The 23,658-nt window shown below is 39.4% G+C and overlaps 1 protein-coding gene across 11 annotated transcripts in view; it reads left to right on the top strand.

Annotated features, from left to right (window-relative positions):
- mical2b (microtubule associated monooxygenase, calponin and LIM domain containing 2b) overlaps window positions 1-23,658 on the top strand; it is a 67,658-nt gene that overhangs the window by 29,644 nt on the left and 14,356 nt on the right. For 8 of the 11 annotated variants that reach the window (XM_044356089.1, XM_044356091.1, XM_044356086.1 and 5 more), the window contains exons 9-26: window positions 104-219; window positions 1,728-1,854; window positions 2,149-2,239; window positions 4,768-4,915; window positions 7,161-7,360; window positions 11,356-11,441; window positions 11,892-11,960; window positions 12,215-12,343; window positions 13,346-13,531; window positions 13,813-14,067; window positions 14,216-14,350; window positions 16,002-16,499; window positions 17,493-17,594; window positions 17,747-17,839; window positions 18,300-18,341; window positions 20,336-20,522; window positions 20,809-20,882; window positions 21,690-21,771. In XM_044356089.1, the coding sequence (XP_044212024.1) occupies window positions 104-219; window positions 1,728-1,854; window positions 2,149-2,239; window positions 4,768-4,915; window positions 7,161-7,360; window positions 11,356-11,441; window positions 11,892-11,960; window positions 12,215-12,343; window positions 13,346-13,531; window positions 13,813-14,067; window positions 14,216-14,350; window positions 16,002-16,499; window positions 17,493-17,594; window positions 17,747-17,839; window positions 18,300-18,341; window positions 20,336-20,522; window positions 20,809-20,882; window positions 21,690-21,771 (2,620 nt within the window). The remainder of the gene's footprint in view (window positions 1-103; window positions 220-1,727; window positions 1,855-2,148; window positions 2,240-4,767; window positions 4,916-7,160; window positions 7,361-11,355; window positions 11,442-11,891; window positions 11,961-12,214; window positions 12,344-13,345; window positions 13,532-13,812; window positions 14,068-14,215; window positions 14,351-16,001; window positions 16,500-17,492; window positions 17,595-17,746; window positions 17,840-18,299; window positions 18,342-20,335; window positions 20,523-20,808; window positions 20,883-21,689; window positions 21,772-23,658) is intronic. The other 3 variants (XM_044356092.1, XM_044356090.1, XM_044356094.1) reach the window with 2 other exon arrangements.

The raw sequence follows: 23,658 nt of genomic DNA, 5'->3' as shown, positions 1-23,658 counted from the left end.
CTGGCAACCCTTTGTTGTCAGGGTTGTTTGATACCCTGGTCTCTGCCCTGACTGAGTCTCAGTGTCTATGTTTTAACGCTGGCATTGTGCTCTCTGCTTGCAGCCCTTCTGGCCCATGGGTACAGGTTGTGCTCGGGGGTTTCTGGCAGCCTTCGACACAGCTTGGATGGTGAGGGGCTGGACACAGGGCAGGAGCCCCCTGGAGGTACTGGCTGAGAGGTATGTGTGCTTATTTTCCACTTCCTGTAACTACCTGTAACTTCAAGCAAGACAGACTTGTCTGTGCTCTGTAATTTTCTTTTCTCACTAGATTTCATACAGATGAAAACAAGCATCTATCCAGACTGTTGAGGACAGTTAGTGAGTTTGTTTGTACAACACAACAATAGCAAGAGAACTTTGCAACTACCGGACAGATTCCTATGAAATTTACATACATATATCTGTATAGAGAGAATAACTCCTAATGTTTTTGGTGACCCTACGAAGTTTCACTCTTGTCCCACCATCAGATCTCAATTTTGACTTGTGCACAGTAAATATCAAAATCTAATGGGCAGATTACCATGAAGACATTCAGAACGAACCCTCTCTATATGGAACGTTCCAGGAGCTCTCCTCTAACATAAGTCATGTCAAACTGTCAAGTTTGTACACAAGATATTTATAACTAAAGGCTGCAATATTTCTTTTCATGATCCCCACAGGATTCTTTTTAAATTATGTATAGTGATCCTTTGTCCTTTCCTCTAGCTTCACCATTAGGCCAAACTTTGTCCAGGTAATGGGCAGATTGAACTGAAATTAAACTGCATTTTTTCCCCACTCCTTCATACATTGTATCTGTTCTGTAAGGTCCCATGTTCTCCCTTTAGAAAATCAAAAACCAAAAGGTTTCTGGATAGTGCTCACTACCTTTGCATTAATCCATCAGAAAACCATTAGTTTAATCAGATTGATGAATTTGAAACCATATTTGCATAAAGCAATAATGTCAGCATTCTTTCATAGGCAAAGCAGCCAGTCACACTGAGCCTGACAGCATCCTGCTACACAACACAAGAGCCACAGACTCTAAACAAGCCACATCTGCTTTCCTGCTAAAGTCTTTTTTCAGTTGAATTCAATGTGCTTTATTGGCATGAGTGTTTCAAGAACAATGTTGCCAAAGCATCAAAATACAATTCATCCAAATATTTGGACAGTACAAAATAACAATATGAACATTAACCCAATATTAAGATTGATATATATTAATTGTGTATATATACAGTATATCCTATGCATGTATATTTGTGTGTGTGTGTGAATGTGTGTGTATCTGTGTGTGTGTGTGTGTCTCATTCACTGTCCCTCAGGTTGTGACATGTTAATATATATATTGGACAGCAAGATAGGCTTTGTCTCCTTCTTCTAGGAGTATTTTTTACATTTTTTTCTTATCTAACTTACAAACATAAACATGTCTTGTCCTGCACTAACCTCAGTTTGAAGACTAGAAGCTAGTTAGCTCAGCTGTAGCACATTAAACATGATGTAAACATATTTGCAAATGTAACTTTAGTTTTGAGTTCAAATAAACCTGACTTGGCCTCAGCTGTAGATTCAACGACACTTAATCTCATTGCATCCTGTCTTACACAGATCAAGTGGTTCCAATGTAGGTCTTGAATCTTTGAAGCTTCAGTATCTTCAATCTTCAAGTTATCTGTTCTGTCCCTCCTCAGGGAGAGTATCTACCGGCTGCTGCCTCAAACCACCACAGAGAACATCAGTAAAAACTTTGAACAGTACGCCATTGACCCTGCAACCCGCTACCCCAACCTCAACTCCAGCTGTGTACGCCCCCACCAGGTAAGTCCAACTCTTGGAAAATATGCATATGAATGAAAGCTGACATTAAAAGAAGGAGAGCAATCAAGACATGTTTTTAGCATAGTTTATCTGCACTAACTGACAGTAGTATTGGATTAAAATATCTTTTCTCAAATTTAGCATCTAAATCCTACTGTTTGCTTCTGCAATGACTCAGTCTATCAAGTTGAATCTAATTTAATTTAAAATCATCGTATAATCAGGAGCATATCTTTCCTAATGGTTTTTTTGTCTTTCTCTCTTCCTCATCTTTTCTTCCTTTCCGTCTCTCAGGTGCGTCACCTGTTCATCGACGGCCAACAGGACTCGCATCGCCGGGAAAGAGGAGGTCCCACAGGTAGATCAGTCAACCTGTCCAGAAGAGGTGAGATGCAGACTTTCTTTTCCACAACAAATGACCTTTGTTGCTATGGTTGTTGCTAAGGCTGTTCCCTGTGTTGTTCGTGTTGTCACATACTTTCGATTGTATTCCAGCTTTTGAGAAGTTTCTATTTTGAGTAAAGAATGAAAAAAAGAAGTGAAATTCTACTACTACTATTTGTTTATGTTGCCTCTGGAGCCACTGGAAGTCTGCCGAGGGGCAGCTTCCAGAAGCTGGCCAATCAGAGAACAGAGTGGGCTCATCAGGAGTCAGGCCTTGAAGAGACAGGAGCTAAAACAGCCTGTTTCAGACAGAGGCTGAACTGATGGGCTGCCTAAAGGACCAATATAAGATAAATAAGGAGTTTTTGGAACTGCAAGTCAACTGATGGAGATTACTGGGATAGTATGGTGTGTCTTTGTGTTGAGTGTTCATACTGCTATAAACAGGCTTTAGACACATCCAGTATCTTTAGTGACAGTGGCGATTGCTGCCAACTTATCAGATGAGACTGTGTTCTAGTTTTAAAGCTCCCTGTCATGTTGAAATGGTAATCTGATCATACTGTGAGTCACCATTAGACACATTCACAGCCCCATAAACACTGCACGAAAGCTTTCTTTCCTTTATGTGTTAAATTAAATGCTCAGTTACTGTTTATACAATGGCTCAACACAGACTCCAAACCAACTTTAACAAAGGCTTTGTAGTCAGAGTAAACTACTGAATATAATCCACTGGGGAAAAAAGGTTGACATCATAGTGAACGCACCCCCAACCCCTCCTGAGGGGAAACTTTAGCCTTATCGCAGGTACAGGCTGACACGCCTCATCACAGACAATACAGCTGGATTACATTACACCACATGAGGGTCAAACATGATGCCTCTCACAGACATGTGCTGACCTGCTCTACTCTGCACCAGCAGGGATAGGTGGATGCACCATAGCAGCATTATTTTTTTCTTTTGGCCACTTGGGGGCAGTGGAGCAAGCTGTAAACACAACATTGACTGACATATTATCACGTTATAAAGTTCTAACAATGACTTATTTAAACATCCAACTGACACTGAGAAACGAGCATTCATTTGAAGACATGTTTCCAGCCACTCTATGAATTAAAGTCCAATATGCATTTTCCCTTTAGCTCTGTTTTGGTCTCCATCAAGTCCTGAGAAAAATATCCTTCTCTTAAGCTGCTAAATGCTCCACTGTGTTGACCAGCAAGTCGCTAACTTTGTCTGCCTGTTTGGTGCAGGCAAGGTTTATCAGACATTGTTAGCTGAAAATAACTGTATACTGCATCTGGAAGCAAGAGCAATGAGAGTGATCCAAAATGGTAAAGTAGTGGGCCTTAAAACCAAAATAATGAGCTAAAAGGGGCTGAACCACGGAGTTGCTGATAACTCTCTATGGGTCACCACTTTCAATTGACACATTGTCATTTGAACCATTGTTATTGTAAAAATATTGAACAGTGCAGCTTTAAAGATGCAGTGTGTAGAATTTAGTAGCACCTAGCGGAACGGACTTGGCAGAAATAGAATATAATATTCATAAGTATGTTTTAGTGTATAATCACCTGAAAATAAGAATCATTGCGTTATCATTACCTTAGAATGAGCCCTTTATATCTACTTAGGGAGTGGGTCCTCTTCTACAGAGACCACCATGATTCACAGCCATGTTTCTACAGTAGCCCAGAATGGACAAACCAAACACTGGTTCCAGAGAGGGCCTTTCGTGTTTTTTGCAGCCACCATACAGCATGCTGAGGGCAGGGCTATTCAGTTCACCTCTAGATGCCACTAATCTTACGCACTGGTCCTTTAAGGCTGAAATCTTGACACTAAAGATTCATGTCCCAAGTTTTAGAGACGTGTTGATTCAACTTCATTGTCATTTTGGAGGCCGTAGTTTGCCGTGCTGTTTAATTGTATTGCATGACACTGAGAGGTGTTTCTAATATTTTGTCCACCCCATTTATATCAGTAAAGGCAGACTAACAAAACAAACTGCAGCATCCAAAATGAGCATTAACTTAAATTAACACCCTATATTTCATCCAATAGAATCTTTTATTGCAAAAGCTATCATTGGAAGCCTACAGTAACCCATCCCCCTCCTTCTCCCCCATTTCTTTCACTCCACGGAGAAACTCTCACATGTTGTTGAAATCCTGCCATGAAGTCACAGTTATGCATTTTAAAGCACATCAAATCAAGAACTGCAGATTTTTTAAGTAGGTCAGTTTGTGCCCAGGCCTGACTGTCTCTGAATAGCTGCCAAGGTTACTCTGCTTTAGGCTTGGGAGGTGTTTCAAGTCTTTCAAGTCAGAAGGCTCAAGTGAACCCACAAGTCACTGGTGTTTGTGTCATGATGGTAGTGCTGTTTGGAAAACTTTCAAGCCCTGACAAGAATAAAATCACTTGGGGGAAAAACAGTCATCTTTTTGCTGTGAAAGCGGTCTGTTCATCTTGATATCAGCTTGTTGACAATATGACTGATGTGCTATTTCTCTCCCGCAGAGTCCGAGGTGCGACCGAGCCGGCTGCTGACCTGGTGTCAGAGGCAGACTCAGGGATACCGAGGAGTCAGTATCACCAACCTCACATCTTCCTGGAGGAATGGCCTGGCCCTCTGCGCTCTCATACACCGCCAGAGACCTGAGCTCATGTAAGAACACACTATCAAACACACACACACACACGCACACAGTGCACTCAGGAAACACGGTTATTCAAGCCTGGGCCTATTCTGTTGGCCTCTGAAGAGTCACCTGGGGTGTATTCAAGAAAGTGAATTTAGTGATAACTTTGAGTTTGTTAACCCTGAAATGAGGGAAACTCTGGGTTTTCAGTTCCAGAAAGAGAGCTAACTTAAACTCTGGGTCAGTTACCATGGTAACTGACTCTGTGACGCTAATCTGCTTGCTGTTTTCTTCAACAAACCCTGAGTTTCTATCTGTCTCCTCCCTTTTACAGAGCCAGACACACTGTTTCATTTCCTCATTCATTCAGTCCGTATCAAAGTGCATTCATTAGTGGAGGTGTACTATCTGTCAGAATCTAAATCCTGGTTGGATATTAGTTTAGTTACTCAGGACAGTCATTTGTTTGAACAGTTTTTGTTCTCACATCAAATATTACACAGCATGAATTCATCCTCAACTCAGAGTAAAACCTCTTCATGTCCTTCTATTTTAACTCTGTGACTCTGTGCACACATGACAGCTGTCAGTTTGTTAGAGCAGCTCCTGCACTGAAATCTTTATTGCACATAATGTGTAATCTCAGTTTACATTTAAATAATCTGTATGAAACTTTAGACACACGGGATAAATAAATAATTATCTCTGTCACTCATGATGTGATTGGTCACACTGATGGAACATTCATCACGCACGCGTTTAACTCAGAGTGAACAAACTCAGAGTTGATTGAACTGACTCTGATCAGCTGTACTGATCCGAAAACTCTCAGTTTCCCATCTCAGGGTTAATGAGACTCAGAGTTCAGGGTTAAGGGTTAAACTCAGAGTGTGTTGAACCTGCTTTCTGGAATGGACTCCTGTCCAGACCGTCTTTCTTTTAACTGGGTGGTTTAATAGTATGAATGTGCAGGATGACGTTTGTTTTTTTTTTAATTCTAATTTGTAAAATCATTACTTACATAAGACCTGTTTCTGTTCTCAGAAATCATGTATCACTTTGGCTCTAGCCCTGTGTCACATGTTTTTTGACAAATGAAAGAGCAACACTGTAATACATTTTTCTCATTTAATGCCCCACTTTTAATTTACATGTGTTTTACCATTGTGGTGAATTAAATTGCTGATTAATCTCACTCAAAAACAAGCTTTCACACAGTGTTTCCATATTGACCTGCTTTATCCAGAATACTTAACATTTGTTTGACCTGTCGCACTTTGCTGAAAGAGTCTGCTCACACACAACTGAGAAAACAAATAAGTGTCAGACAGATTGGTTGGAATGACATCATATCTTTGTGACTACAAAACGAGCCCTCCTCAAACACGTCAGCTTCATCCTATTTATAGCAAGTAGCTGTGATATAATGTGATGTAATCTGTTCTCATATAGAGATGATGGGATGTTTGCATGGTTGGTGTTTTTCCATGATCCCAGGTTTTATCTCTCAAGTGAAGAAGTCTTTAGTGTCACTAGTGTTTTGGTTTTTTTTCTCATAATACACAGTTTACAGTTTCACATTTATGCAAATTAGCTCTTGACATCGTCAAGTGGCTTTTTGGGCATGCTTTCTAAACATTAGCATTTTACACTCACATGCAAAATATTAGGCATCCACCTCTCATGTTGGTTTGTAGCCTGCCATTAAAACTAAAGAGGAAGAAAATGAAACATATTTGCATATTACATGCTAAATGTATGTGTACTAAGGTGTTAAAATTACTCTCTAAATATTTGCATATCATTATGCTCATAATATTAACATGCTAACAAGCTAACATACTAAATGTCATCATGTTAACATTCCCTTTTGATTTAGGTAACAACATGGTGTTTTGTCTAGCACCATCCTGAGGCCAACTTATACATCCAGTTTATGTCAGTTATTCAGTTTTCAATGCTTTAGCCAGAATTAATGCTTTAATTATGCATGGCCTTCTTTAATAGAATATTTCATGCATAAATCTACGTTTTAGCAGATGTACTTTAATCTTTTATCTTCTTGCTCATTTACGGGATGAAAGACAGAAGGAAACAACCAGGTCATACTGTATAAATTTGACAGTAATCCTTCTCCATCTTCTTTTCTTCTTTTCATCTTATCTCACAACGTATCACTGCTGGGAAAATGGAAGCTGTTATAAGAAACAATACAGAATCCTGAATACACTAACCTCTCCTCCTCTCACTCTCACTTTCTGTCCATCTCAGTGACTATGACTCCCTCAATGAGGAGGATGTGGCGGGGAACAACCAGTTGGCGTTTGACGTGGCTGAGCGACAGCTGGGAATCCAGCCAGTGACCACGGGAAAGGAGATGGCTGCGAAGGCAGAACCAGACAAGCTGCTGATGGTCCTCTACCTCTCCAAATTCTACGAGGCCTTCAGGAACTCACCATTAAATAACGATGGTCAGAATCCTTCAATACTCTCCAACCACATATGTTAGATGCTGGAAGTTAAACACTTGTTTCTGCCAAATAGATTATAATGGACCTTCATTGGTTTTGCATAGGGGATTGATGTTCTCTGGTTTAAGTGAAGGTGAATGCTGATAGGGAGAACTAGTAATCATTGACAAGTGAATGATCACGTGGTTCCTTACATGAAATAGTTCCAAAAATAGATGTGGCTACATCAGCTGTATTGAGTTAATAAAGTAGTAAAAGCCACAATGTTTTATTGCTTAAAGGTCAGTGTTAGTAATGCTAATATCCTACTGACAGCCAACATAGTAAATGCTAATCACTGGAGCACCAGTCTGCCAGAGACTTATGAATCAACTTTTTGCTCTCATAAACTCTTAAATGTCAGGTCAGTCATCATTAAGCTCCCAAATGTAAATGAATAGGATTGAAAAGGAAAAGAAAATCAACACAACAGCAGTATAAACTATAATTTTCCAAACTACCATAGAGTTGAGTCAACACCTCTCTTACTTGCCAACCCAAAAGTCACTCCAGAATATGAAAACGGGATCCAGCCAGACAGAACAAACTGACGGGGAAGTGCCTTGGCCAGCTGTGCAGTGCACTGTTGGACACAGAACTTCACCCTAGCCACCAAGAAATGTGTAATACTATACCTAACCAAACAAAGCTGTGAAAACAGGGCTACCATTCCCTTCTTTCTCAGAAGAAAGAGAAAAATAATATGTTACAAAACCTCTGTGTAAATCACAACAAGCTATAGCAAATGTGTGGTGTTCTAGAGATCTAGAGATTGAAGCCAGGTATAGGATAGTTTAGAGACGTTATTGTAGGTCTCTTACACAATCAGTCTTTTTGGTATTTTCAGCTAAGGTCACATTGCAATCATGGGCATTTTGGTACTGAAGGTATCATCAGAACACCAAATTGATCCACACCACCGTAACTCATCTCTCGTCTTTAAGTCATGGAATAGTTACAAATAAAAAAATAATGACTAAAATGGCCAGATGTTATTTTTAGCTGTGGAAAAACAGGAAAAGAGATGCAGAAAGTATGTGTGAACTATAGACCCAGATGAAATGACTTTGGGTTCTGGGACTATTTATCCACTGTGTGAGCTACAGTTGCAGGTTACACAACCCTCGCTCAGTGGTCAGGTTAGTTCCTGCCAGAGACATGAATGGTATGTGTGCTATGTCTGTAGAAGCCGTATCCAGTCACTCGACGTAACTCTGGAGGCCCTCAGCTCCGGTCACACCACCGCTGTAAGCTCCAGCTTCAGCCACGTTTCCCTTAAAGTGCTTTCGTGTTAATGTGCCATAGACCTCTGCGTCACCTGCGCTGCTGTCACCATGGAGAAATCCACACCTCTGAAACGCTGGGAAAATAATTTACTTTCAGTGAGGCATTTTCACAGTCCATTTGGTGGGAATTTACTTGCTGAGCGTATAGAAGCTTGAGTGCATGGTTCAGTTATATTTAGCTTTTTTCTTATTGCTAAACCTCAGTCAGCAAACATGTCTACACAGAGTGCTATTGTACTGTAAAGGCCTTGGGTAATGTGAGTTGTTTTGCAAAGTTGTATCAGTGGCTTTTCTTCAGTTTTTTAATGATTTAGAGTCCAAGGATGAATCCTCCTATATTGTGCTGATTGCATAACTAACTAAGTCCATTTTTCTCATACAGACTCCAGCTTAGCTAAATTTGAATGTGTTGAATTTGCGGTTTGTGTGCAAACAATTGACAATTATTTTCAAGTTTATAGTGTTGATTTTTTAATGCCATTATTGCATCTTTAAAATGATCCTGAAGGCATAAGGTTTATTTATATGATGGGACAATCACATTTTCAATTTTTTGATTTCTTAACATATACTGTAGACTGGTTTGCGAGTGGCCTCATGGTGAGATGTGCACTCACATGGGCGGTACAGTACAAACCAGAGTGACTGAGGACTTATGAGGAGATCAACACGAGAAGTTGTTTTTGTGCCTCAAAGGACAGGTTCACAATTTTTCAAGTCCATTGTAAAGCAAAGTCAGGTGTCCATATTAACAGTGAAAGAGCTTTTCCTCGCTGTTCATACTTGCTGTCAAAAGATCCCCTTCAAATGTGCTTTCAATGTAAGTGATTAGGCAAAAATCCACAGTGTGTGCACACAGTCATTTTGTGCAAAAATGCATTTAAAAGTTGATGTGAAGCTTATATGAGGCTTCAGCAGTCTGAGTTAATCATATCAAGTGGATATCTGACATATTTACAGTCTTTTAGCCTCAAATTCCCTCTTTGTGTTTCCTCAGACAGTGTTTCCCTGTTGAGCTGCGGTGGAAGGATAGTAACAAAAAGAGGGACTGTGGCACTAAAAAAACTGTAACGATGAACGATATCTACTGAAGCTTCATATTCGCTTCAGATAAACTTTTAAATACATTTTGTGCACAGAAGGAGGACTTTGGTTTTTGCCCCCCATCACCAAAGGAAACCTCCCTGTCAGTTCAGAGTGCATAATTAGCTAGTAGCATCTATCAATCTGTTCAGAGCCCTAGATTTTTATAAGGTGGTGGATAGTTTTGCACAGAAACTGCTGAGCATCCTTTTTACACTCACACTGTTACTGTGTTAAAGGGGAACTCCACTGATTTTACACATCAAATTCTGTTTACAGGTCTTACTACTGCATATGTGAAAAAAGTCCTATAAAGCCTTTTGTGGCACCAGGGGGAGCTGTGTAAAGTTTGACAAATTGTCTCAGGTTGGGGCTGAAGACTAAAAGTTTGAATAAGGGAGGGGGGAACAAAACCTCTGGGGGTGTGGAGTTAGAAAGAAGTGAGGTTACAGACCTTTGCAGCCTGTTCTCCCTCTCTGCTGGAGGCTAGCAGCTCCAGGCTACATTAGCCGCTACTAGCATAATACACCCTAATCTGCACAGTCAAGAGAATCAAGTCGAGTTGCTGGGTTTTTCTCTGGTTCTGCTGCATCAATTTTTTAAAAACCTTTTTTTTTTAAAAACTGTCCATCAGAAGTCTGACAGTGTTTTAGGAGCACAATGCTAAATCTGTGGAGAACTCTTTTAATGAACAGTGCAGATGTCTATCAGGCTCTATAATCAGGAGACAGCTGAAGGAGGCACACTGATGGCTTTGGATGGAAAATGCATCACATTGTTACGTGTATGCAAAGTCTCTGTTGATGATCCCATGCAGCTGATAAAAACAATAGTGCTGACATAGTTTTTCATGAACATAAGTTTTTCCTGTACACACTTGAGGCTTTTGAGTTTTTGTACAGCATAAGTTGGCCTATATCTAGCATCTGGCATGTCTTGTAAAACAGCAGGAATTTCATACTGTGTCATGCTAACGTTATTTTTTTCATGCTAACAGTAGTTGTTTGGGACTCAAGTTCTTTTAACTTGTGCTGCCCGTTGTTGGTCTTGGACCCAGTTACAGTTCCTTTCTCAAGAGGTAACTTTGTGTCGTCTCGGTTAGCAATTTTATTGCTAATAGCTGCCATTTCTCACTGGAATTCCACGTGTCATGTTAGTTAGCCAGGCGTCTATCAACGTGAGGCTTGCATTTAAAAATGTTTGGGATATGCAAGGACATTTTCCACAACAAATTCATCCTACTGGTTTCCAGCAAGTTCTTAAATGAAATGTAATTTTACATTTTTAACACTGAAAATGTGTTTTCCATCGTGCTTTGCACACATTCTCAATTGTTCCTCATTTTCCACAACAAATTCATCTTACTGGTTTCCAGCAAGTCCATAAATGAAATGTAATTTTACATTTTTAACACTGAAAATGTGTTTTCTATCCTGCTTTGCACACATCCTCAATTGTTTGTATAGTCTGACCCTACATCTATTAGACTGTTCAGTATCCTCATGTGTAATTAAGTTGTTTGAAGTACATTGTACTGAAAATAAATAAAAAAGTTTAATGTAAATTTAATGTGACTTTTTATTCCAGGTTCAAGAGAACCAGACGAGAATAGTGAAGAATATTCAGCTAAAACCAGCCACACCCAGCCTCAGCCCAGGAAGAGGATACCCAGGGTATTGTGAAATACTCTCTCATTTTTATTTCTTTTTCTGATGGTTCTCTTTGTCTCTTTCTCTGACATTCATTTGATGCTTTCATTGAGGATTAAAGTGTCAGTCTCTTCCCTCCCTCCTCATCAGCTAGCCAAGGTCTTTCCATTCATCACCAGTGCACTATTTACAGTCACTGAAGTCTTGATTAGATAAGCTACAGCTAACCTAGAGATCAAGGCACTGTTTGTAATAAACCCTAGCCATCAATCTGCACGCTGATTAGAAGCATTATTGATGTCTGCTTACATGAACAGTATATTGCATGATTGGCTTACAGTATCAACTTTAATGCTAATCAGATTAAACTGGCTCTTTGTATGTTTAAACAAGGAAGATGACTTGTAAGATAGAGCTTTGTAAGGTTCAATGGTTGCTGTGAATGAATCTTTATTGTGGTGTCCGCTGTCACAGGATGACAAGAAACTGGAAGACGACTCTGTTAACAAGAGACGACGAAAGGGCAACCACTACCTCACAGAGGTGGGTGCATCAGTACATCTTCTCTATTATTAACATATCTAATCAGTAACAAAAAAAGTGGCACAAATATAATTGGTACCTGCATTGTTCTATGAAAGAGGACCTCAATATCTATTGATATCAGTCCAGAAACTGTTCCAAAACAAACATGTAACATGTAAATATAACCTTGACCTGTGTGATACAGTTTATGGCTTTAAACTACTCTTTCCTTCTCTCTCTTATATTCCCTCTGTGTTTGGTTCTGGCATCAGTTATCCTGTCACAGTGCCCCCCCTGCAGGTGAGGATGGAGAGCTGCGGGAGAACAAGGTCCGCTCCATGGCAACTCAGCTGCTGGCCAAATTTGAGGAGAACTCATCAACAACAAAGACACGCAGCAAGGTGAGAGGCAGACAGTTTGAATACCGTCAGATAAACGTTCAGACCCACATGAGTGCATCACACGGATTTATCTTTTACACAAGAACACAATTTTGGCTGTAATTTTCGCCTGCTGACTGTTTTGGTGTTATATCTTTGTTTGAGGGCTGCAACTAATGATTATTTTCATTATTGGTTAAATAGCAGATTATATTATTGGTTAATCTATTCATCACTTTGTCTATAAAATGTCAGAAAATAGTTAAAAACACCTGTTATAATCTTTTTAAGTCAAATGAATTACTATCATGTAGTACGGTGAAAAAGCTTCAATTTCTTACATTTGAAAAGCAACCAGCAAATATTTGGCCTTTTTACTTAAAAAATGACTAATCAATAATTGACTAATCATTGCAGCTCTCTCTTTGTTTAGATCAGGAGAATCTAGTCACTGCCTCTTTTTAAAAGGTCAATCCAGACATGTGTTGAGCAGAACAATCCACACTCGTGACTAACTAACTGGCTTTAGCCTCAATATAGAGTAGATGTAATTTTAAACCCTCGGTGAAAAGCACACTGCTTGCAGGTGTTTGTTGGTTTTACTTACATTTGAGAATCATCAAAAACAGAAAAATAACCCTCTGCTATGTCTCCTTTGGATTTTAACTTTGGACTATAAAGGTATAGTATATACTGCACAATTATTATTTGACAATTATACTGAACATCTTTGGCACCAACAATTCCTTTGGGATGAATGAAGTTTGATCTGAGTTATTTTAGTGTGATCTTGGTATGTTGAGGTGAGTGAAGCTGTTCTTTTACCATCTTTGTTGAATACCTGTATTTTTCTGATGCCTTTTCTTTAACTTCCACTTCCTGAAAATATAATCTATGGTGTACTGTACCAATGAAAATAGTTTTGATGTGTTCTGTATTTGAATCTCTTAAGGCCTTTTCCTTTCCTTTCCTTTCCTTTCTTTTCTTTTGCTTTCCTTTCCTGTCCTGTCCTCCTTGCATCAGTCTGATGAGGACTCGTCCAATCCGTCCTTTTCTCCTCCTCTGTCTCCTGCCTCCACCCCCCCTCCTCTCTCAGATGAGGAAGAGGAGGAAGAGGAGGAGGAGGAGGAGTATGAAAACCCTCGTTTTGCAAAGCCCAAGGATGCCCCCCCTCCTCCTCCTCGGCCTCCCCCTCGCCCCAAGTGGCAGGTACGCTCCCTTCGTCTCAGCTCTTTCTGTGGTGAATATGAGTGGATGGAAACTATTGACTAACAGGAATTTTTGGCTCGTTTATTTATGACGCCTGAAACCTTGAAGATGAATCACATATGTCCTCAGTTGCTCTCTTCTTCCACATTTTTTAAAGGAGCTATGAGTTTTATTTAAGCGTTACAAATCAGTGCCACATAAATATGTAACATTTGTATAACTACCATAAATCCATATTCTGTCATTTCCTCTTGCTCCTCATTTCTTTTCCTTGTTTCCAGCCTTCCATCTACCTTCGCTTACTGGAGAATCCCACTTCTGTGGCTGAGCAAACCAGTTTCCTCTATTCCCCCAAACCCAGTCGCTCTCCTTCGCCCTCACGCTCTAAGAGCCCATTACGCTCACCAAGCCCCTATGTTACTGAACAGCACTACCCAGAACGCACCTCTCCTGACCTAAGAACAAGTCATTTCTCTGCTTCTGCTCTGTTGGGTGTCGATCATCCCTCCAAGAGGTCAGAGGAGGAGATGCAGCAGGTGAACAGCATGCAGTCTGACAGAAGTTATAGATGGCAGGGAAAAGCATGACACTGCATTTAAAAAAAAAAAAAAAAAAAAAAAAAAAAAAAAAACTAAAAATGAAGAAAAACATAAATAAAATCAGCACCTCCTGCTGTCCCCGCAGAGTAAAGCCCAGAGACTGACTACTAGAGAATTCTCCAGAAGGAGTATAAAGGATCGAGCTGTCCTCCTCTCCTCCTTGTTTCCTGGGTCCAACAAACCTCCTCCTGCTCCTCCTTCTCCTCTTTCTGAAACACAGGTTGTGTATCACACCAACCACTGTGCTTTTTCATGTTGACTAACATCACAGCAGAGAGAGACTATAGCATGCTCATGATAACTGCATAACAAGTGTGCATCTTAGACTTGAAATGAGGGCAGGTGCACGTTTACAAGAAGAATTGTTAGTATTTATTTTAAGTTTTCATCTCTCTAGCTTGGTTTTCTTCCTATACTTGCATTAGCTGAGAGGTTTATTAATCATTTTGTAGTGCACTTTGCTGCTTGTCATGGTTTGCTGTCTGACATGGTTTCAAGTGTGTTTAACAACTCTACTTGGATCATCCAATATTAAACAATGTGCATGCTGTAGGTGGTGTATTAATTGTCTTTCTGTAGATTTTGTAATCTGGATGTTTGTATTATCCAACACACTTTCCTTTCTTTGTTAGTTTATTATGTAAAAAAGTTAGATATTGAAAGAAAAGAGAACTAGGCACTTATTTATCAAGCAGCTCACAGTAGGAAATCAGACCTAACTGGCCAAAAATTCTCAGTGATACATATTTGGTCCTACTTTTTAGGTCTAGGAGTAAAAACAGTTTATTACCTCTCTGAATGTACTCCTATCTCAGCCAGTAGGAGAGCTCCAGAAGTGCTTGGTTGACAGGGGATGACGTTCAGCCACAGACAGGTTTGGCAAAAAAATATATTTGTCATTGACCTTTTGTGAAAGACAAAAAAATGCTCATGCTCTTCACAAAAAGAGTCCTCGCCACTTTAAAGGCAAAGTTTGACTTTTTGAGAAATATGCTTGTTTGCTTTCTTGCCAAGAGTTTGATGAGAGGATTGATACCACATTCATGTTTCCGTTAAATATAAGGCTACAGCCAGTGGCCGGTTAGCTTAGCATAAAGACAGGAAACAGGGGGAAACAGCTTGACTAGCTCTGTATGAAGGAAACAAAATTCACCTATCAGCACCTATAAAGCTCACTAATTAACACATTATATCTTGTTTGTTTAATCCATACAGAAACCAAATTGTAAAAACGACAATTTGTGGCGTTATGGTCAGTTTATTTTTGGATGGGTGCAGTCACTTTCCCAAGACTAACAGTGTAGAAATAATGCATTTTTCCTGCAAATGTGAGGGCACATAAGTAAACAAGGTTCCACGTTCTCTGTAGAGTGGTGCGCCACAACCCCACAGAAGGTTTACATCATTTTTGTATGTACAATACTGTACAATACATGTATGCTAGATGCTACAATGTTATAAGTATTATATTGGGCATTTTTGCACGACATAAAGGGGGGATTTATTTCTGCATTTCAAATTTAACATTTTCTAATATTTCAAATCAGAGTGTCAGACAACAACAATACATCATCATAATTTCTAATCTGAAAGTGTCTTAAAACCGCAACTTCCCACTTTCTCCTAGAAGTAGTCCTGCTCCTCACTGAAAGCAAGTGCAGGAAGCTTCATGAAATAATCCTTTATTCTACTCTGAGGTAGGAGTGTTTTTAGTCCTAGGAGTCACTCTTAGATGCTTGATAAATACAGGCCCTGAAATTCAGTGTCTTTTAGTTGATGAGATTATTTTAGTTGAGAGGAATTATTTTCTCTCTAGTTTTCTCTCTTTTTTCTGCTCAGTCTTTAACTTCCTACTGACTCTTCTTCTGTAGGTGGAACTATCTACTTCTTCCCCTCCTTCCTTGTCTCCTACTCCTCCTTCCTCTGTATCTGAGAGCTCAACCATCTACTCGATGGTCCACCCTGTCCCTGACCCCACCGCCCAGGCTGGTTTCTCCTCTGTCCCCCTTTACACTGCCGCACACAAGAACAAGAAACACTCCTCTACTCCTTCGTCTTACACTGACTCTGACAAACCAGAGGAAATCGCTCTCCATGTTGATTCCTCCACGTGCAACAAAACTTCTATTCATCTGTCCTCATCTTGCTCTGATGACAGCCAGGAGATCACGTCTCGACTTTCTGAAATTAACTGTGAAAATGGACACCGCAGCTCTTCTCCTCTTCCAGTTTCTGCGCTGCAGGAGGGAAAGTGTGCAAGAACAGGTTACAGTTCTCAAGACAATCTTGAAAACGGAAAGGAAAAGTTCCGCAAAACTGCTCATGAGACGTTTGACAACGACAAATGTGATGAAAATGGTCATGCAAAGGTAACAGACGCCATATGACATGATGCCTGGAGATTAATAACCTGCAGATACATCTAGTGTAAATATGAGTGTCTCTCCCTCAGTTTAAGATGATTATGATTATTTTTTATTATTGAGTCATGCATACAAATATACCCAGTCTGCATGAGCTTATAAATTCTTAAGCTTGAGTTTATAAAGCATATGTAATTGTAACTTATAAGAGAAATTAAATAGCCCTCCTTTCTATATTTTTCATAGGAAAGTGTTTAAGGACAGGTTCACAATTTTTAAAGTCTGTCCTAAAACAACAGTCAGGTGCTCAAATGAACACTGAAACATGTTTTTCTTGCTGTAATCATTCTCCCTGTTCATACTGACCATCAGAAGATCCCTTCATGATGCACTTACAATGTAAGTGATGGGGGACAAAATTCACAGTCCAAAAATGCAAAGCAAAAATGTATTTAAAAGTTTATCTGAAGCTAATCTGAAGCTTCAGTTGTCCAAATAACTCAAATCAAGTAGATATTTTTCATCATTACAGTCTTTTTAGTGCCAAAGTCCCTCTTTTGTTACTATACTTCTACTGCAGCTCAACAAGAAATACTGTCTGAGGAAACACAAAGAGGGATTTTTTTTTTTTTACTAAAAAGACTGTAACTGTGGAAGAGATCCACTTTATTTGTCTAACTCAGACTGCTGAAGCCTCATATTATCTTCAGATAAACTTTGGAATACATTTTTACACAGAAGGGCGACTGTGGATTTTGCCATCACTTATATTGTAAGTACATTTGGAGACCTTTTATAATAGCCAGTGTGTTCAATGTTCATTTGGGCACCTGACTGTTGTTTTAAGGCAGATTTGAAAAACTGTGAAGCCATCCTCTAAAGGGTTAGATTGCAAACATTAAGTTAATAGGGGAACAGGAAGAACATTTGGATTCTAATATGACTTGAATGAACTGTGTATTCTTGCACAAGTGATGTTCATACTGGTGTCCGTCTTAGTGCAATGGGAGCTGTGCTCTTGAGAACCCCAGAAGAATCGCTCACAAGTCAATTGTTCGCTCTGAGAGTTGTCCAATCGGCGTTCCAAGTTACATTAAAGAGGTATTAGTTAATAGCCTGGTTCTAATTCCATGTCCATTCATTCAATCCTTCATTTTCTGCTTCTCATCTTTCCTCTTTGTAACCCTTCTCTGTGATTTCCTCCTTCTGTTTTTGTCCTCTGACCCTCTGCGTTTCCCTGGCATTAACGTTAGCGTACAGTTGGGAAGGTATCATCAACCATAGATGCTAAAGCACAGAAACTGGCCATCCTGTATGAGACAGACCACAGGCCCAATGCCACACCGGTAAGATGCATGTGGATGTTGCAGAGAAAAATCTAACCCAGACGTCATGGTCTTTTTTCTGTTTTTTCCTTTTTATGAAGGGAAAGAAATGACACATGATTACATAGTTTTCTTCTATTTCCTGACAATACAGTTTAGTCGAAGTAAAAAAAAGGAGGAAAAGAGCCTCCATCTTCCAGCATCCATTAAGCTTATAACAAATCTCTGAGAAAAAAGAACCTAGGCTCATTTAATATTATAGATTCATTTTATGACAAAGGATGAGATTAAAATACACTTTGTTGATTTCATATTTAAGATAAAATCATTATTTGATCCATATTATCTAACCTACAGTTTTGAACTGTTGGGTGTGTTGGATTTAAAGATCAGCACTCACTGATTTCACAGTAAATTAAAGAAAATGTTCCTGTTTTCAGCTCTGCTCCCAGGTTTGACAACAGGTTATCTGCCTTTTCAGGCTCTAGTTCCCTGGCCAGGAAGGGCTCCTAAGGCTGAAGGGGTAAATTGGTTCTGCTTTGTCTCATTTCTCTGTGGTGTGTTACCATTTCACACTGCTGCAGAGCCTTGGTAGTGGTTGCATAGTGACAGCTTATAGACGCATGCTATTATTACTAACTCAGTTACATCATGTTTAACCACTGCTTGGTTTAAAACTGCCGACTAGTGTGATAGAGCTTGTTAGTCATAGTGTAGTTAAACGAGACTAGATGATGACCGGCTTGATGCTCACACAACATGCCATATGGTAGCTTGTGATGGTTGAACAATACAGTATATACACAGTGTAACTCGAGTCACAAATGTACTTACTTGGCTAATTACGAGAATTACTTAAACAAACTTGAGTTGGGTCTAGTGAAGCAAGACTAGACAGTGGTTGACTTATAAATATGAATTCATTGAACAAGGAAATGAAAGTAAACTGCAGCAGTGTTAGTCCTTTTTTAAAGAGGTGCTCCAGCGATTTATGGCCAACGATCATTAAAGCAGCAGAGGTTGAGATGTCCTGACTCTTAGTTCCTCTAAAAACCCTGGATTCTTCATTTCCCATAAACACCTACATCTTTCATACTCCACACCTCCAGTTTGTAATGTCGACTTTCTGTTATGAACTTGTAATTTTTAAACCCAATCCCCGACAGCTGTGATGGCTTCTATCTTTGACATAATAAGGGTTATTTTCCCAGACTTAAAAGAGTCCTATAACATAGTCAGACTCACAGTGGACAGTTTAAAAAGGTATCAAAATTGATGCAGAAGAACCAACCAATATTGTCTTTTTTTATTCCCCGCATTCCTCCTCCTCATCAAAACCTGGCGTCTACATCCCCCACAATGCAACTCAACGGCCAACAGTTCGGTCAGAGATTCGGATGTGTTATGCTAGTAACAGCTAATGTAGCCTCAAGCAGAGATGAGGAGCGTGCTACAGAGGTTTGGTAACCTCACACTTTTATAAGCCCACAACTCTAGATTTTTTTCAGTTTCAAACTTTCAGTCCCAACATCACTTTAGCAGTTTATCAGACTTCATGCAGCTCCCTCTGGAGCCACAAAAGGCTTTGTACAACTTTTTTCACAAATGTAGCAGCACTCTCCAACACCTGTAAACAGACTTGACTTAACTTGACCTTCTTCCTGATCAGAGTTCCCCTTTTACAAGGCTGTTAAAGAGGAACTCAGTGACATTATAAAATTGGTTTCACAGGTTCACAAGCTGAGTAGGACTGATCTTCATGTGTGAAATCGGTGCAGTGCCCCTTTAAAATTCTGTGTAAGAGACCACAAGAACACCAACTGAGGGCATTTTGTCACTATAATAACATTACCTGAGACTCATATGAGATTTCAGATACTAAATTCTTACTGGACTTTGTATGTTCTCATTTGGCCTAACTTAGAGTTGATGTGATATTTTATACTCATAGGCTTTATGATGATGTAGTTTTGAGCCTCAGGCAATCCCTGTGTATACTGATATGGATCATTCACTGCTGTAAAGTCTGTGCTCAATATAAACCATAATATTCAGATCTACTACGTTGGCTCATTTTATTGTTAACAAAAAATAGTTTTCCATGGTCAGATTGTCTAATGTGAGGTTTTCCACAGTGAGGTTTGTGGATTATCATGAGGGCTGGGACATCAATATTATTGACCTTTACTTTGAGTAAAATGAGCCGCAAAAATATTTATATACTGTATTACTATAATGTTAAGTTTTTAATGCCATGATTCAGTTTGTCAACAGCGCTTTTTTGCACAATGCATCTATACATACAACAAACTGCAAATACCTTAAAACATGAATTTATAGCAGTTATGTCAAACACTGCTTTTAACAGTTTACCTCTTTTTATGCTGCTTTCTGACTGCTGGAACATGTGACTGTTTTTCTCAGGCATCTCTTGGAAATGAACATCGATTCAAGGGGGGGAAAAAAAAAAACGTCATCAAAAATCTATCTAACATGTTCCGTTCTTGTCCCTCTCAGAGTGTGGTGCGTAAGGCTTTCCCTCCCGGGCTTGGTGGCAGTGATATCTGCCACTTCTGCTCCAAGCGGGTCTATGTGATGGAGAGACTGAGCACTGAGGGCTACTTCTTCCACCGCGAGTGTTTCCGCTGTGATGTCTGTAACTGCACCCTGCGTCTGGGCGGGCACGCCTTCGACTCACAGGGGGGTACGTTTGATTCACTGTAACTATGGGTCCCTTTACCCCATATAAAACACATTACTCTGCAGGTATAGTTTAATCACTTTGTCCTGTGAAACTTTAGAGACCTGACTTGACCTTTTTAGCCTTGTTGAAGCTCAGGTTCTACACAAAAATATATGAATGATAACTCACTTCAGTTTTTAGGTTGTCAGAGGATTAGCTGGATCATTTCAATTTTCCAATTTCATAGTTTTGTGTGTATTGGACTTTAAACCAAGCATGTTTACAATTTTGTATTCTTCCTCCACAGCAAAATTCTACTGCAAGATGCATTATGCCCAGCGCCAATCCAGCACTCACATGGGCAGGTTCAGGAGGAGAACGGTAAGGAACACTACAGATGTTACAAACGAGCAACAAAACTAATGAGAAAATGTAAAATACAAAAGAAACTTTAAGTGTATTTGCAGCGTGGTTCACCTGCCAAACCGCCTATTTTATGTCAAACAGAAGTGCTGTTGCTCCTCCACTCGCTTGTTGTCATTTACCTGCTACATGAGCTGGACCTCAGTTCCAAGTATATATTGTTTTAATGACCATAGGATCATATGCATTTAATTATTTTACTGTAGCGCCACTTATAGGTAAGATATGATGACAATTTACAGATTGTTTAATGTCCATCCATCTGAACTTGTCTGTAATTCAATGTTGCATTGTTTTGGCAGAGTTTCAGCATTTCATGTCAAAAGGCCACACCTCCAAAACTTTAGTAATCCATTATAGAAAAATTATATGAGTTTATAATTGTTTTTGGGCTACTTCAAATATAGTATGTTTTAATTTGGTGAAGATTGAATGGCAGAAATTCTAGGTGGAAATGTGAGTAGCTTACACTGGCAGCTCCGTCTCGATCCAAGAAATCCACCAATAAAAGATCTTTTTTTTTTCCATGAGTTATTGGCCAAAAACTCAAAATGCTTTATTACTAGTCACATGATGGCACTATTGGTAGCTACTTGGATTATGTGGAGGGAAAAATTATAGGGAACCTGTGTACCAAGTAATATGTCTTAAGCATGTATATATTATTTGATATATTAAATGTGGAAGAATGTGTATGTGTGAATATGTAATAGAGGGTTATGTTGTACGTCATCAGTTTCCTTCTGTGTATCTTGATTCATTCAGGATGACCAAAGCCGCGCCACGCCGTCATCGTTGGACAGTGGGAACTACTCTGCGACAGACAGCGTCCAGATACAACCCGCAGGTACCCTGGTTTCCTTGCTTAGGCAAAGCCTGAGCTGGCCGAGGCGTGCTAGCCAGGCTGTGTGTGTGTTGCCTCGATGGCTGTTGGGAAGTGTGTGTGAGACTGTCACAGCTGCGGGGTCCCACGTCAGGAGCTACTCACATGACTATGTGTTCCTGTTTGAGCTGCTGAGCCTGGGCTGTCCCCTGCTCTGCATGATGCACGAGATGCTGGGACAGATGTACCAGGAGCCCCAGCTGGCCCAGCAGCAGCTCATTGGCCACCAGTTCACATAGGAGGGGGGAGTAACGAATGGGCTTGACTGGGCCAATGACCTGATTAGAATTTCTACTCTTGTACTGCCCAGAATGGATGAATCCAGGGTTGATAAAAAGTAATACTTTTGACACCAAATATTATCTATACTTCCTACATTCCAAGTGCCCATGGCCATTTTAATTTTGTGTTTTTGAAGACAAAAGTGTTTTAGTAAGCAACTTAAACAGTATATTATTATTATTATTTTAAAAATGCTTCAGTTGATTAGCTTCCACTGCTCGTATTCAGTGTCTGGTGTGGCTGCACTGTGTCAAATCTGCTCTCAGTAACAGTGTACAGCACAACAGAAGGCCATTTAAAGCATATTGTCATATCATATAGGTACTCAGACTATATAGTGTATTAAAGTAATAATGGTGTATACTGAGGTGCCCAGCACTCAGATCCTCTGGTACTTGTTGTTGATCTTCAGGGTCTCCTGGTGTTGTACCCTGTTGAATGCATCTGTGACTCACATGGGCTTGTTCCAGGCTGCTGAGACTGCAGGCATATCGGTACAGATGTAAATAATTACCTTATATCACACAGTTGTAACTGTTCAATGTCAACATTTAGACAGCACAAGGTGAAATCTGTTCCGGACACATTAGAATCTATGATCCAGTGATCTTGTTTATCCCAGAGCATCTAAATGGATGGTCAATAAATGTCAGACTTTTTCCATTCTGCACTCCAGACAGGCTTAAAGGTACCTGAAAGAGTCTGTTTTGATAATATGCCAAGGACAGACCATGTGGTGTCTAATTGCAGTCTAGTAACCTGGAACATGCTCTCTGACTCTAACCTTGAAATCCATCTGGACTGTGTTGGTTTCTTTTCAGTGAACTAAATGTGTCATAAATTTCACATGTTTTTTTTTTTTGATGTTACACTGACTCTGCATATTGCATGCTGCACCTTAACTCTGCACCACAGAGATATGCAATGGAAATGCCAAAACAGTATTTTTTAAAAAATATATAATTTCAAGAAATGTAATTGTTTTTTTTGTAGTAGATGCTAGTATTTCACTTTTGTTATGTATTGTGATAGAATGATTTTGCTTCCTAAGTTTAGGGTTCATTATTTATGGTTTTTATTTTTCACAATCAAATCTGGAAAACTGTTTTGAATAATGGAAAACAGGTGTGGATTTGATGAATTTGATTATTAAAAAAAAAAAAAAATTGCATCACAAACACCATAGTTTAACCTCTGAAAGCCTTTTTTTTAACCTGGGGACTCTAGTGCTAAAAAATAATTTCTAAGCTGTGCACATTACAAGAGGACCCTTATTTACTTTAAAAAGTCCATGTTCTCTTGCAACACAGAACTCAACTACTTTTAGATGCATTTGGATGTCAAATCTGGTTAAAATTCACTTCAAAAAGGTCCAATCCTTTAATAAGAATCGTGAACATTTCTGTAGAAAATCTGTAAAAACCAAAAATGATGAGCCTTATCTATAATCATTCCAAGCTGATTTTTTTTTTCATTTTCCTCAACGGTGGACATATTCCGTCCACAAAGGACTGAATATTCTTGACTCAGTGAAAATATTTCACTTTGTTGTTTTTATTTCAAAGTATT

The sequence above is a fragment of the Thunnus albacares genome, chromosome 7 (genome assembly GCF_914725855.1).
Source record: "Thunnus albacares chromosome 7, fThuAlb1.1, whole genome shotgun sequence".
Taxonomy (NCBI): domain Eukaryota; kingdom Metazoa; phylum Chordata; class Actinopteri; order Scombriformes; family Scombridae; genus Thunnus; species Thunnus albacares.
Note: the sequence above shows the minus strand (reverse complement) of the source record. Positions and strands in the feature narration are given on the sequence as shown.